Source organism: Limulus polyphemus, unplaced genomic scaffold (assembly GCF_000517525.1).
Source record: "Limulus polyphemus unplaced genomic scaffold, Limulus_polyphemus-2.1.2 Scaffold3338, whole genome shotgun sequence".
Classification (NCBI taxonomy): Eukaryota; Metazoa; Arthropoda; class Merostomata; order Xiphosura; family Limulidae; genus Limulus; species Limulus polyphemus.
In genome coordinates, this window is record NW_013668948.1 from 35,183 (window position 1) to 50,888 (window position 15,706).

The 15,706-nt window shown below is 34.1% G+C and overlaps 1 protein-coding gene across 1 annotated transcript in view; it reads right to left on the bottom strand.

The window, feature by feature from the left end:
* The window catches only part of LOC106469175, a gene marked incomplete at its 3' end in the record, with an annotated part of 47,092 nt that extends 33,628 nt beyond the window's left edge, over nt 1–13,464 (bottom strand). The window contains exons 1-2 of the mRNA XM_022397611.1: nt 13,113–13,464; nt 10,565–10,685 (exon numbers count right to left, since the gene is read on the bottom strand). Coding sequence (XP_022253319.1) covers nt 10,565–10,622 — 58 coding nt within the window. The remainder of the gene's footprint in view (nt 1–10,564; nt 10,686–13,112) is intronic.
* Between the last annotated feature and the right edge of the window lie 2,242 nt (nt 13,465–15,706).

Genomic DNA, 15,706 nt, shown 5'->3' on the forward strand with positions numbered 1-15,706 from the left:
CGAAGAAGAAACTCTACCCGGTTTTGATAAGGGAAACAGTGAACCCCTTAACGAAGTTACTACCACTGATGTGACTGTTACCGATAAAAGGACATTTCCTGATGGAGCAGATGAACCCCACGTGAAGCAGAAGCCAACGAGACGGAGACCAGTACCATCTACGTCCCGTAAAATTAAGAGACTTTGTTGAATTTTAATTTTGTGTCTGTAAATTTTGTTCATTTAATCAAGTTATTGTTAATTATCTATTGGTTTAATGTAAGTGGCTATTGTTCGGGACGAACAATAATAAGGAAGGGGCAGTGTTACGACAGTGGAAGTCACGTGACGCTGGAAGCAAGCGTGCTGGAGTTTCTAGAAGGATCGTGACTGTTCCTGGCAACTCTAGTCTTTTCTAGGCGCCCTCTATTTTAGTATATAAGCCCGGCAAATAAAGCGGAGATATAATTGCAGATAGACAAATATAGAGACAGATAATTGAGTCAAGTAAAATTGAATTAAGTAAAGTGCGTGAATCGTTGTGAATTATTGAGCACTAAAGTGTAGTTTCGACCTGAACTTGGTTCATGACGATAAGCTCTGCCAGTTTCGTAGACTCACCATCAGAAACGTCAAATACTCAACATCAAACCAAACAATGGTCTAATCACTTCTGACGGATGTAATTTATTGTGGTTGATTCTGTTTCTGATTGCCCCAGTGGCTCAGCGGTAAGTCTACTCACTTACAATGCTAAAAATCGGGTTTCGATACACGTGGAGAGCGGAATACAAATAGCCCATTGTGTATCTTTGTGCAAAACAATAAACAGACAATATTTTTTCTGATTATACAGTATAACTAATTAGTTAATATTGTTACGACAGCGGAAGTCACGTGACTCTGGTAACACGTGATGAGTTTCTAGAGGGATCATGACTGTTCCTGGCAAATCTAGTGTTTGCCAGACGCCCTCTATTTTTAGTATATAAGCCTGGCAAATAAAGCGGAGAGATAATTGCAGATAGACAGATATAGAGGCAGATAATTGAGTCAAGCGAGCGGTAGTGACCGTAAGTAAAGTGCGTGAATCGTTGTGAATTATAGCGTGTGTTTAAGTTAAAATGACTGTGGAAATTCTGTGTATTGCAAAGTTGTATTGAGAAAGAATAAACTAGTTTTATTTAAGAAAGTACTTGTATTGCTGAAGTTCCTCGGAAAGAATTTATACCGGAAATTAACAAACGACCAGAGACGCAACAATATTTAAGGAAAATAAAACAAAACAAAAAACTGTCACATGCATAGGAATCTCACGTATTAACGAGTACAGCACGGCGTGAGCATTTCACAATTTCCTCCTGAAATCCGTTTGATTTCGTTTCTTCCCGTTCCTCGTGAAACTAGGATGAGTCATACACGTTTCGGTTCTCGGTACTGAACTACACAATGATGGAGGGACGTAAGCGAAACAAGTAAACTTAATAGTGTCTAGAGCTTATCAGAACGTGCAAAGTCGCACCCAGTTCCAAGTTAAGTGTTAGATATCAAATAAACAATTAGCATCGTGTCAAAAGTCAGGAATCGGAATTTTTAACCTGAACGGTACTGTATAGGCACTAGGATGAAACGGCCAGTTCGGAGACTTGAGGATTCAGTTGAGCGTTCCTGATTTTAAGCTACTGAACACAGGATAGGAACCTGGCAACCTCGTTATCACAATAGCTTTGCTCCGCTCATTGAATCAAAATAATGAAACTGACTGTCATTTTTTATAACACATCAAAAAGTTGAAATAGGAGGCATGTTCAGTGGCATCACATTTAGAACTTGTGACCCTTTGATCTCCAGGTCGACACTCTAACCTCAAGGTCACGCCCTGCTTCCAGAAGTCAGTATTAATGTAATACATTATATATGTATATATAATTACGCTTGAGTACTTAGAACTGTTTTTCGTGCCTTTTCCTGACTTAACAGTTCCTGGCTCTTAACAGGTCTGGATTACAATAACGAAAGTTGTAAGACTAATGTTATATTAAAGTAAGTCAAGTTCTTAGAAACAGGAAAATAGAACACAGAATGGCCTTACACTTCGTTCAAAGAACAATAAGAATACGAATTCCAGCTTTTTCTAGAACTGCTGAACATTACCATAATCTTCATGATTTTTGTCCCTGTTTTGAAAAAAAAGAGAAGAAAAACGAAACAACTTAATAGCTGTTAATTAAAGAAGATATTCATTAGAAAACGCAGTATGAAAAATATCTAAGGAGAATGAACACACTGCGTGTATAGCAGTTTGCATATCTATCAAAGCACCCCAGGCCCGGCATAGCCAGGTGGTTTGGACGCTCGACTCGCAATCTGCGGGTCGCGGGTTCGAATCCCCGACCCTACCAAACATGCTCGCCCTTTCAGCCGTGAGGCGTTATAATTGACGGTCAATCCCACTATTCGTTGGTAAAAGAGTAGCCCAAGCTCTAGTCTTACACTGCTAAATTAAGGACAGCTAGCGCAGATAGCCCTCGTGTAGCTTTGCGCGAAATTCAAAACAAACAAACACATAGAGCACCCCATCGGACCTGTCGTTAGTATTTGTTGGGCCTATTGTAGTTTAAAAAGTTGGGGAAAAAAAGCATCGAAATAAAACAATTATTGGTGTTCCCACTTTATACATGACTTTAATATACTACACACTTAACTGTAAGAGAAATAAACAAATTATAGATACAAATGATTGTGGACAGCAGAGTAAAAAACAAATTGTCCAAGATGTCTAATTTAAATACAAGATGGTGTGCAACACTGTCAAACACGTTTTGTCTTTAGTTTCTTTACCAGTCACTAATTGATAAGAGTAATATTTTATCTTTCTGAGTTTTTTATGCTGGTACAAGTAGCACAGTGTCGATTTTTTTCTTCTCCAGAACACTACGTCTAGTACAGCTAATATAGCGAACATGACCGCCCTTTCAGCCGTGGGGGCGTTATAATGTGACTGTCAATCCTACTATTTGTTGGTAAAAGCGTAGCCCAAGAGTTGGCAGTGGGTGGTGATGACTAGCTGCCTTCCCTCTAGTCTTACACTGCTAAATTAGGGACGGCTAGCGCAGATAGCCCTCGTGTAGCTTTGCGCGAAATCCATAACAAACAAACAATAGTTGCCTTCTCTATAGTCTATCACGGCTTTATTAATAACGTCTAGCACAGATAGCTTTCGAGTAGCTTTGCGCGAAATTCAAAACCAAAACCGAAATATAGAGAATTAACACCCTTAGATAGAGTCACGGTCAGATTTTTACATGATGCTACTTGGAGTTTAAGTTTGTTAATTTGTATTTAAGCACAAAGCTACACAATGGGCTATCTGTGCTCTGCCCACCACGGGTATTGAAACCCGGATTCTAGCGTTGTAAGTGCCACTAGGGGGCGTGGAGTTTAATGTACTTTAATGTACACGTTGGATAGATGCAGAGAAATCCAGTCCTATAATATCAGACAAGGGAGTGAAACGAGAGAAAATCTAATTGAATGAAATGTTGGATATCTAAATTCCCCGAATAACTGAACAGAAACTGTTAAAAGCCGTGTCTATGATAATAATAACAAGTCATGCACAGATGATGTTTACAGAAGTGCAGTCGGAAAAACACAGCAGAAAAATAATCATTGAAGAAGGGTAGCAGAAAGAAAGTCCTTAGAGCCTAAAGCTAAGTTTGCAAAGAAACTAGTCTTCCGACAGTTTATTTTGTTTTAAATTTCACGGAAAGCTACACGAGGGCTATCTACGTTAGCCGTCCATAATTTAGCAGTGATAGACTAGTGGGAAGGCAGCTAGTCAACACCAATCATCGCCAACTCTTAAACTACACTTTTACAAACGAATAGTGGGATTGACCATCACTTATAACGCCTCCAAGGCTGAAAGGGCTGTTATGTTTGATGACAGTATTGGAACCCGCATATTGCGATTCAAGCGCCCTAATCCCCAGGCCTACTTTGTACAGACGAGTCTACATTTAAACTGTTTGGTCTCACTGAAGAGTACATGAGAGGTTGCTGACAGTTAGGCATGCAGGAAGCTTTCTGTTGCTTTGAGGTAAGATATTTGCAATGGTGTGAGCCATCTTCACGAAACTGGTAGAATCATAGAATAGCATAAATACCACGGTATAATAGTCCATGATATTATACCGCCTGTAAAGAAGATGATTGGTCAGAATTTTATATTTCGAGAAGATAATGAAATGACCACAAACACATTTCCTAAAAAATAACGAACGAAATGGCCACCACAAAGTCCAGATATTAATCTCATACAACAAATATGGGAGTTACTGAACTCTACTATTGACTAAATTATCAACTGTACTAAAGAAGGCATTTGAACGCAGACTAAAAAAAAGGGGGATATAATGCCACAAAGATGTAATGATGGCCAAACTAAATATTAGTTAGCGTTAAAGAAAGTTAAAGGGCAGGCAGCTGGTAAACATCACCCACCGCCATCTCTTGGGTTACTCTTTTACCAATGAATAGTGGGATCGACCGTCACTTTAGAACGCCCACACGGCTGAAAGGGCAAGCATATTCGGTGACCATGCCAGGCCGACTTCAGTTTGTTGTTGTTAAGCCCACCGCGACTATCGAACTCGAATTTTAGCGTTATATGCCCTCAGACCTACCGTTGTGCCACCTGGTGGGGGTAGAAGGAGGTTTTGCTTAAGAGCTGGTTTATTTTCTATATTTTAGGAGGTACTAAATACACTAATGTTTCGATCAGAATAATGTATTTGAAAATTACTATGCAAGAACAATAATACAGATTTGAAATATATCGTCAGAATTATTAATTTAATAAGAAATAAGGAACAGCTAATTTGAAGACGAATAAAATAATAAGAAAGAATTATTAATTTACAGCTTATACAGAGAGCATAAGCAAATATTTGATTTGCATTTTGGAGAAGGGTTACTTGCATTCGCTTAAAATTACATGTTGCGATTGTCCTCCCATCTTTTAAGCTTTATTGCTACTAATAACGGTAGTTATATAATTATTGTAATTTTTTCAAATATTTACCTTTATTACATCAGAATAGTAATTAAATTTGAGATATCAAGTGCCAAATACATTTGTAACATAAATCTTAATGATGACATTTAAATTACATAGGAAAGGAAACAACTATGTTCTGATTATACAGGAGAGAAATATCAATATTTTCTAATGTGGATTAATAAATAAACACGAATAATAAATTTATTTTAAAGCTTGAAAGACTCCAGTGTGGAGCGAAATTTTCATGGTTTTTCGTTTGAAATTTGTATTCTAAAAATTTCCTGACAAGCCATCTTTTGACAATATTTAGTACAAGATAATTCAAAACTGTTAATTTAAAACGGGGTATAGGAATCGTCAAAAACTAAGGAACCAAGCTGAATCAAAATGCAAAGATTATATCTTCAAGCACACAACAAAAGTCTCAAAATGGGGATTTGTAGCTTGAGAAAATAACGTAGACACTATTCCCAGCTGAGTTTGTTAACTTTTTCAGGGTCCCTAGTTGTAGGCTTGAAAATATAATTTTTATGTTTTGATTCAACTTGTTTCTGTACTTATTTGATGATTCCAATTCCCGTTTTTAAATTAACAATTTTAAATTATCTTGTTACTTAAGTTTTGTATGTCCATATGTCCACATGTGTATATACATTCAGTTGAATGTTACATGTTTTTCAACAATTTACTGCTCTATTGGCTTTTATTTTTCACACAACCATTATTTACTGAGCCAGGTGGTTTTGTGCCTGAGGTTTCTTGTAAACACGCGTTTAACAAGCGTCGAGTACAAAGGAAGCCGCTCACAACAACATCACATATATTATGTATTTATAGCCACGTAAATCAACTTTCAATGGAAAATAATCAACCTTTAAATAGGTCATGGACATTTGTAGTGTTTCATACAGTATATCTGTCTAGGTTTTGGTGCAAAATACCCAGCCAATTTTGCCGTCTAAGTTACACAAATTATTTTCCATGTAATGTGCATTATTAAAACACCAGATTTTTTCAGTGGAAGAAAGTGAAGGACTTAGAGAAATTCTTCAGGGCGAAAAAATGAAGGCGCTTTAATTATTTTTAAAACTATTCTATGGCATACTCAATATTGCATTCATTACTATTGTCCAAGTTTCAGCAAATATTCGTATCAAATTTTTCTGTAGTGGCTTCTAAAACTATAATCGGTAATAATAAGGCTGGAGACACTGTTATAAATTTACAATTGGTTTACTCTAATAAAACGAAGCATTTCTGACTAGTATAATACAAAGTATTTCTGACTAGTATAATACAAAGCATTTCCGACTAATATAAGTTTAATGGTGCTTAAATCGCTTCCACGTTTCAGCAAAGAAGAACTTAGAAAATTTTAAAGGGTGGAAATCTCGACTTTTAATAATCAAATTAAAAATAGCTCTGCAACTTTCGAAGGACTTTGTTTAGTAGCTGTGCATAGATTTTGGCGCAATATACCTTGCCGTTTTTGCTGTAGCCTTCGGTACTTGAATGGCTACGAAGAGAAACTTGGCCAGCAGTGATGAAAAACTGATAAAATATCTACTTCTCTTTCAAGTATCACCATGAAAATACTTCTGTGACCTGCACAGGGGTTTTTCAGTTGGTTTGGCCAGGTTTGAATAAAATATTCACAGCCGTTTTTCTGTAGGCTTGTGAAATAAGAATGATATGAATAATAACAACAATATGAAGAACAAAGAGATGAATTTTGTCTAACAATCGGAAAATTAACTTTTTTGTTATTATCAATATTTTAGCAGCCTTAGTCATTGAGATAGAAGGTCTTGAGTGTTGTTTCAAGAATAAGTCTGCTTTAAGATGGTTTTTGACCGTATGTTTTATTAGAATTTGGGGGAAATTCCTGTGCGATTTTTAATCGAAAAATCATTTTGTTACTGCATATTTTGGGGTTTCACTAAAGTTCACTACCACCTTCTTTCAGTTGGAATAAATACGTTTTGCATACCAACTAATAGTAAGTTATTTTAAATATAAAGTAATATCTACAAAAAACAAAACAAACTAATACTGATCCTAAAATCTACAATTGAATAGGATTATAGAAGAGTGTCCAGTATAGAGTGTACCTTTATATACTAATTTTACCATTATAGAGTATACCTTTATATAATAATTTTCCCATTATAGAATGTACATTTATAAAATTATTTTACTAGTATAGAGTGTACCTTAAAATAATAATTTTACCATTATAGAGTATACCTTTATATAATAATTTTACCATTATAGAATGTACATTTATAAAATTATTTTACTAGTATAGAGTGTACCTTAAAATAATAATTTTACCATTATAGAGTATAATATAAAGGTACACTCTATACTTGTAAAATAATTATATAAAGGTACATTCTATAATGGTAAAATTATTATATAAAGGAAATAATTTTACAAGTATAGAGTGTACCTTTATATAATAATTTTACAAGTATAGAGTGTACCTTAAAATAATAATTTTACCATTATAGAGTATACCTTTATATAATAATTTTACCATTATAGAATGTACCTTTATATTATAATTTTACCATTATAGAATGTACCTTTATATAATAATTTTACCATTATAGAATGTACCTTTATATAATTATTTTACAAGTATAGAGTGTACCTTTATATAATAATTTTACCATTATAGAGTATACCTTTATATAATAATTTTACCATTATAGAATGTACTTTATATAATAATTTTACCAGTATAGAGTATACCTTTATATAATTATTTTACTAGTATAGAGTGTACCTTAAAATAATAATTTTACCATTATAGAATGTACCTTTATATTATAATTTTACCATTATAGAGTGTGCCTTTATATAATAATTTTACCAGTATAGAGTATACCTTTATATAATAATTTTACCATTATAGAATGTACCTTTATATTATAATTTTACCATTATAGAGTGTGCCTTTATATAATAATTTTACCAGTACAGAGTATACCTTTATATAATAATTTTACCATTATAGAGTATACCTTTATATAATAATTTTACCATTATAGAATGTACCTTTATATTATAATTTTACCATTATAGAGTGTGCCTTTATATAATAATTTTACCAGTATAGAGTATACCTTTATATAATAATTTTACCATTATAGAATGTACCTTCATATAATTATTTTACAAGTATAGAGTATACCTTTATATAATAATTTTACCAGTATAGAATATACCTTTATATAATAATTTTACCATTATAGAATGTACCTTTATATAATTATTTTACCATTATAGAATGTACCTTTATATAATTATTTTACAATTATAGAATGTACATTTATATAATTATTTCACCATTATAAAATGTACCTTTATATAATAATTTTACCATTATAGAATGTACCTTTATATAATTATTTTACGAGTATAGAGTGTACCTTTATATAATAATTTTAAAAGTATAGAGTGTACCTTTATATAATAATTTTACCATTATAGAGTATACCTTTATATGATAATTTTACCATTATAGAGTATGCCTTTATATAATAATTTTACCATTATAGAATGTACCTTTATATAATTATTTTACGAGTATAGAGTGTACCTTTATATAATAATTTTAAAATTATAGAGTATACCTTTATATAATTATTTTACAAGTATAGAGTGTACCTTTATATAATAATTTTACCATTATAGAGTATACCTTTATATAATTATTTTACAAGTATAAAGTGTACCTTAAAATAATAATTTTACCATTATAGAGTATACCTTTATGTAATAATTTTACCATTATAGAATGTACTTTTATATTATAATTTTACCATTATAGAATGTACCTTTATATTATAATTTTACCATTATAGAATGTACCTTTATATTATAATTTTACCATTATAGAGTGTGCCTTTATATAATAATTTCACCAGTATAGAGTGTACCTCTATATAATAATTTTTGTAATTATTTTTTGTGAAAGTAATTTAGACCGTACAAATAATATCGACCAATTATAAGTGGTTTCCTAGCATTTCTAGGCTAAATTATTGTTTTTTAATGCTGTAACTGCCAATTACACTTTCAGCGCCACCTATTGACATTATTAATAATATACAGATGCCCTGTTAATAAACTTTAATGGAATAAAAAGAATATCAAATACAGCACTAAAAAACTGCAGCGTTGCACTGAGTTACCTGTTCATCGTGATGCAGAAAATACACTGATAAAGACAAGAATTTTGTTTAAAATTGCATCACAAGAAAGCTCTTTACCTTCAAATAAAAACTATTTACTTGGATGACTTTTTTATCTTGTTTAGAGAAGTAGAAATCCTGGGAAGTTAAGCAAGAAAAAATAAAAGAGAAAACACCCAAGCCATCGTTGGTTGTCGAAGAATGTTCTGTTTTTCGTTACCAGTTAAACTTATATAACCATATATTACTGTATATGAACTTTGACCTTTTATTTATTTTTAATTCATTGATTTCAAATAGATTAAGATTTCGATTTGAGGCGTGTCCTAATTGTATAAAAACTTAAAGTTTTAAATTTTATGAATTTTTAATTTTTAATTAAACTGGTAATATGTTAAATTTCTGTCAAAGGTTGTAGCTAAGGCTTTTTTATGGAAACATATGATAACGCCGGAGAAATCCATAAAATGATATCTGATACTCGTTACAATAGTTCAATGGCAGAATAGAAAAGCTGAAGTTACTGTGTTAACGTGGCCTACGATAGGTACAATCTGTACTGCCAACAGGTCAAAATAGGGTTAATATTGAGTCACTATATACTTATTTTTAAAGTATTAAGAACATTTACTTATTGATGTCAGGTTATATGATCAGAAACGATAGGTTAGCTCAAACAGACCATCTAGTGGTTCAAATTTTGGTTTGTTTGTTGTTAAGCACAAAGTTAAACAATGAGATATGTGTGCTCTGCCCATCATGGGTGTCGAAACCCGTACCGTTGTGTCACTTGAGGAGGGGGAGGGTCTCAGTTTGGAGCCTAACTGTTGTTTTGGGCCAACATCTTTTTACATCTTTTATACAACAGCTAAATATATTGAACCATAAGAATATATTGGTTTTACAGCTATATTTGTTTAACCATAAGGCTATGCTACCCAGTGGCACAGCGATATGTCTACGGACTTACAACGCTAGAAACCGGGTTTCGATACTCGTGGTGGGCAAATCACAGATAGCCATTTGTGTAGCTTTGCTCTTAACTACAAACAAACGTTTCCACAAGGCTATCTCTTTTTTTTTTCTTTACAGCTATATCTGTTGAATCGCAAGAATATATTTGTTTTTAAAGCAAAAACTATTACACCACGTTAATACATCTGTTTTTACAGCTATATCTATTATATCATAAAATATCTTCGTTTTTGTAATTAACTACAAGAACATATTTGCTTTTAGGTATGGTAAAATCGAGAAAGCATTCTAACACATAAAACATGCAAGTTGGATGAAAAATAATTAGAGGAAAAATAATTACCACTGTCCTTCTGTTTTCGAAGTCTGTGGAAAAATCCGAAACATCCCGTCTCCCTCATCTTGGTCTTATTTCAGGAACTGTTCTTCAGGTTTTCAAATGATCATCCAACTCGGTTGTTATACTATTTAAAAAAAAAAAAAAACATAAGAAAAATAAAAACTAGCGATTATAATTAAAAGTATCAAGGGCATATAACAAAATGTGATTGTCTTTTTTTTTGTATCTTTCTGAGCAATAATAATTTTTTGGATGTTTGTTTGTGTCCCTGAACATCATATTACCCTTATAATGCAAGACCCACGTGTTTGAGGTATCACCGTTTCTAATTTGGAGCTGTGGAACAGATGAAAGGCAACCACGTGAAGTGGATACTCTTAACTGAATAGTGAGATTGACTGTCAGTCCTATAACGCATCCACAACTGAAAGTGTAACGAGCCTCGAACCGGAGATATTTGGATTCCCAGGCAGATAAGTTAACCACTCGGGCCCTTTAAGAATGACTTGTTTTAAAGACAAGTTAGACAAACGTAATTATACCATCATAGACCTCCTTTGGTTACAGTTTAGAGTTGGACGACGTTTCGGTCCATGTACTGAGATCTTAGTACATTGACCAAAACGTTGGCCATATCTGAACTTCAGTACAATTTCGTCGCATAGAAGAGCCCCTGGTGGCTCGATGGTAGGCTAGAGAATCCATAAAGTTATTGTTGGGTTCGATCTTTGCGGTGGCACAGCACAGAATGCCTTTGTAAATCTTTGCACTTAGCAAAAACACAACAGCAAACAAACCTACAGAAGACACAGCAACCAATGGAAATATCTGTTTAACTTTTGATTTAAAAGTAAAAGTGCTTGAAGTTCTTCTTAACATACATGGGCACTTTGTCAAAATTTACGCAACATACTGGTTAGTTTAACTACTGAGTTTATATTCAAAAGTTCACATTGATGTACAACCTTACAATGACTGGCAATTTTACAAGTACCTGTTAGGCGCCGTCTGTTGGAATTAATTTCACTTCGTCATCCAGTTTTCAGTGATATATATGATACGATTAGAAAACGTAAAAAAATACAATACCATTTTGGTCGACTTCAGATAAACAAAAAAGCGTTTATTTTTAAAGTGCCGTGCATCTTTGGACCTGATTTTTAAAACACAGAGGTCATGTTTTTTTTCTTGTAAACCTAATGAGTGACCTCTACTTCTTATGTGTCAATAATGGGTTTTCGTTCATGTTTACGATGGTTTGTAAGTATGTTAATTTCTTTAGTTTCGCTGTAAAACGTTTTCTATTTTTGTATAGAACTGTAAATTATTTACAGTATTTACATAGACAATATTAAAGCTTTTAAGTAGGTTTCAAGTTTCCTCTTTGTAGGACGGAAGAGTGGTACTAAACCATGAAACCGGTATCAACCAAAGATAAGTTAAATAAAAAGGTATTTCAAAGATCCAGTGGTTGTTTTTAATGCATTTGCATTTTTACGAGTAATTATAGAGGGTTTTTTTGTGTTTGATCATGCGTTATATTGATGGAGTTATTTTTTTTTTGTTCAAATCGACCAATGACGATTCTTGACACTTTTAGTTTCGAAATACAACTTTTAAGTCACGCTTATTTTCTCTCATGCTTCCTTATTGGTATAATTATTTTATATAGTAAAAAAATAGCAATTGTAGGACTCAATGAAACATTGTCTATGTTTATGGTAATAGTGACCTCAAAACAGTCTCCTAAAAATACACAATAACATTGTTGCAAAAAGATTTTGTTCAAATTTCACATGGATCATTTAATCATATGGTTTTGTATGATAATTCTTAAAATTAGTTTGTTTGTATTTAAGCACAAAGCTACACAATGGGCTATCTGTGCTCTGCCCACCACGAGTATCGAAACCCGGATTCTAGCGTTGTAAGTCCGCAGACATACCGCTGTGCCACTGGGGGGCACCTCTTAAAATTAGCTGTAAAGCATTTACACGTATTTCCATAGATTTCAAAACCGGGAGGGGGGCACGTGTCCCCAATAATTAATTAATTTACGATTTTCTAGTACACAGCAAATAATTCAATTTGTATCTTAGATGTACAATACAGTACTTGTTATTGTTGAATAATATTTAAATCGTTTTGATTGATTGTCAGACAATTATTATCCGTTTATGACTGCCCTCCCCAACGTTTTGTATCTTCAAACGTGCCTGAGTTCTAAATTGTTTAATCATATAACTTTGCGTGGTAAAGTTTACTTTTAAAACATTTACCACGTGTTTTTAAGTGATGTACAAAAGTTTTATAGCATGTGGAGACATTCATATACAAAGGAAACCACTGTTACAAACTAAAACACAGGCTAAACACACGTTTTATGTATATTAAGCCTATAACATAAATGCGTAACTTGGTTACCTTGTAATCTTATCAGGAAAAGAAATGTGGAAAGAGAACCACAAAAAATCTTTACGTTACAGTTCGTTCTTTACTTTTTACATACACTAGTAACTACATACACTAGTAAACAGAATGCAAAGGTTACTTGACAAGATGATTTCACGCAGTGTCCCCTGTCGAGCCAGTTTACAACTATAAGGCAAGAAAACAGCGGGCTAGCTGCTCGAACTTTCAGTATACGCTTCTGGTGTGTATTTAATTAAATGCACGTGCCGTTCGCAACACCTATCAACAAGTCTTGCTACACGGGTGAATCGTTCATCCTGCGCTATTTGTAAAATAAAGGTGGTAAGAAATCACGGTTTTTCCGAGTCTATATCTTATGAATTTTCAACTATTATATCTCGAACTCTGTAAGTATCCTCTAATGTACGAAACCTAGCATCGTCACTTTGACATCTGTTGTGTTAGGGTATGCACGTGGACATCAAGAAATAAGACGATTCTCAAAAACTGGCTTCTTTATCGATACCACGTCACTGCTACGACTCTCGAAGCTAGTTGCTCGGCTACGTTTACATTCCCAATGTACTTGTATGACTTATGTAAGGTGGACTGCTATGACTTGTCCTATTTCGGTCTTCTCGTGTTTCGAATACTGGTAACTAGGCCTAGCTGTTCAAGGATTGTCACAGATAGCTTCTTTGTTAAGAGTCAAGTTTCTGCACTTCAGAAACTGTGAAGAAAAAAAAACAACAAACCTGTTCTTTTGTGCAACTGTTTTCGAAATTTTTCTATTGTTTGTGTTCAGCTACGTTTGTTCGAAAACATTTTTGAGACCAAATACAATCTCAATGTGGTGATATTATATGAACAGATATGGTTTTATTTTTACATTATTCTTTAATGAAACTACAGTTTAGATCCGACACAAGGTCATCGGTGCCTTAGCTAGAGGTAGGCGTTGGCTACAGCGGAAATTGTAACAATTCTTTAAAAAAAAAAAAAAACTGGTTTCAGTTGGAGTTGAGATTCAGCACTTGGAACACAGAAGAAGAAAAAAAAGTGTTGGCTGAAAATTAAAATAACTTGAAAAAATATATCATAATGAAACTGTTTATCGAGTTTTAAATAAGTCATCCGTTTACCTTTTGTATTTCATTTGTTATAAATTTCGGTTTTCGTGATGTAGAGGTTATGATACTCGGGCTGTGAATCCGAGGGTTGATGGTTCGCGTCCTATTGCCACAAAAAACGTGTTCCGCACTTTGAGGCCCCGGGTGCGCTATAAAAAAATGACGACCAAATATCACTATTTGGTAAGACAAGAGTAGTTCAAGAGTTGGCGTTTGGTGCCGTTGTGTAGCTCTCTTCTTTTTAGTCAATCAGTTCAAAATTAGGGACGACTGGGCGCAGATAACTCTTGTGTAGCTTTGCGCTAAATTCTGAAACAAATAAACTCTGCGTTTAAATTCAAGGTTTTTAAGTCCGATAAATACAGGTTCCATCATAACTACTTAAAGCTATTTGATGTAAGTGTCGATAATCGTTATAGAAACGTTAAAGCAATAATGATAAACTTGAAAGTGGGGGAGGGAACAGGCGTTTGAAGATTATCGCGATTATTTCTCTCTTAAAAAAAATAAACCAGAGTTCAATACTTTCGGAGATGTAAGTTTTATTAATTCAGCGTAAAAAGCCTCTTTACTTGTAGTTGATAAGCGCTACGTTTGTTAATTTTTTTTAATTTCGCGCAAACCTACTCGAAGACTATCCGCGCTAGCTGTCGCTAATTTAGAAGCGATAGACTAGAGAGAAGGCAACAAGTAAACACCACTCACCGCCAATGAAACGTAGCACATTATAACTCCCCCGCTGATAAAAGGACGAGGATGTTCAGTGACAGGATTCGAACTCGCGACCCGCAGATTGCGAGTCAAGCTCTCTCATCACCAAGCTATGCCAGACCAATGAGCACTAAATATCGTAAATGTATGTTTGAAAAAATTTTAGAACCCTCTTCGCGTCCCTGAAACGTTGGTAGTTCTTCTTATGCTGCCCGGCATGGCCAAGGTGGTTAGGGAGCTCGACTCGCAATCTGAGGGTCGTGGGTTCGAATCCCCGTCACACAAAACATGCTCGCCCCTTTCAGCCGTGGGGGCGTTATAATGTGACGGTCAATCCCACTATTCATTGGTAAAAGAGTAGCCCAAGAGTTGGCGGTGGGTGGTGATAACTAGCTGCCTTCCCTCTTGTCTTACACTGTTAAATTAGGGACGGCTAGCGCAGATAGCCCTCGTGTAGCTTTGCGCGAAATTCAAAAACAAAAACAAACACATTTTTTATGCTCATCCAGTAGGTTCTAAATGTGGATGATTGAGTAATGAGCGCTGAAAGTAACGCAAGAAATGTATTTTCAGTCAGCCTTGACGTAAGCAATGCCCTATTGACCCAATGTAACCCAGAAGCTTTAGAGATTAGGTCTACGTGCATACTAAGAGTTCAGAAATCTGATAGGATTGGTTAATAACCAAGACCGAATGACAACAATGATTGCAATGTAAGCTCTCCACTTTACATATCCACCCAAGATTTTTCTTCTTTTTTTTTTTTTCTGTCAGCATACTAAGCTGTTTGTTTTTAAACTACTTCTATAGTCTTTTGTGTTCAATAACTCTTGTACTTGTCAACAAACCGCTGAAGTATTTCTTATTTGGTCATCTGAAACGTTCGGTTTGA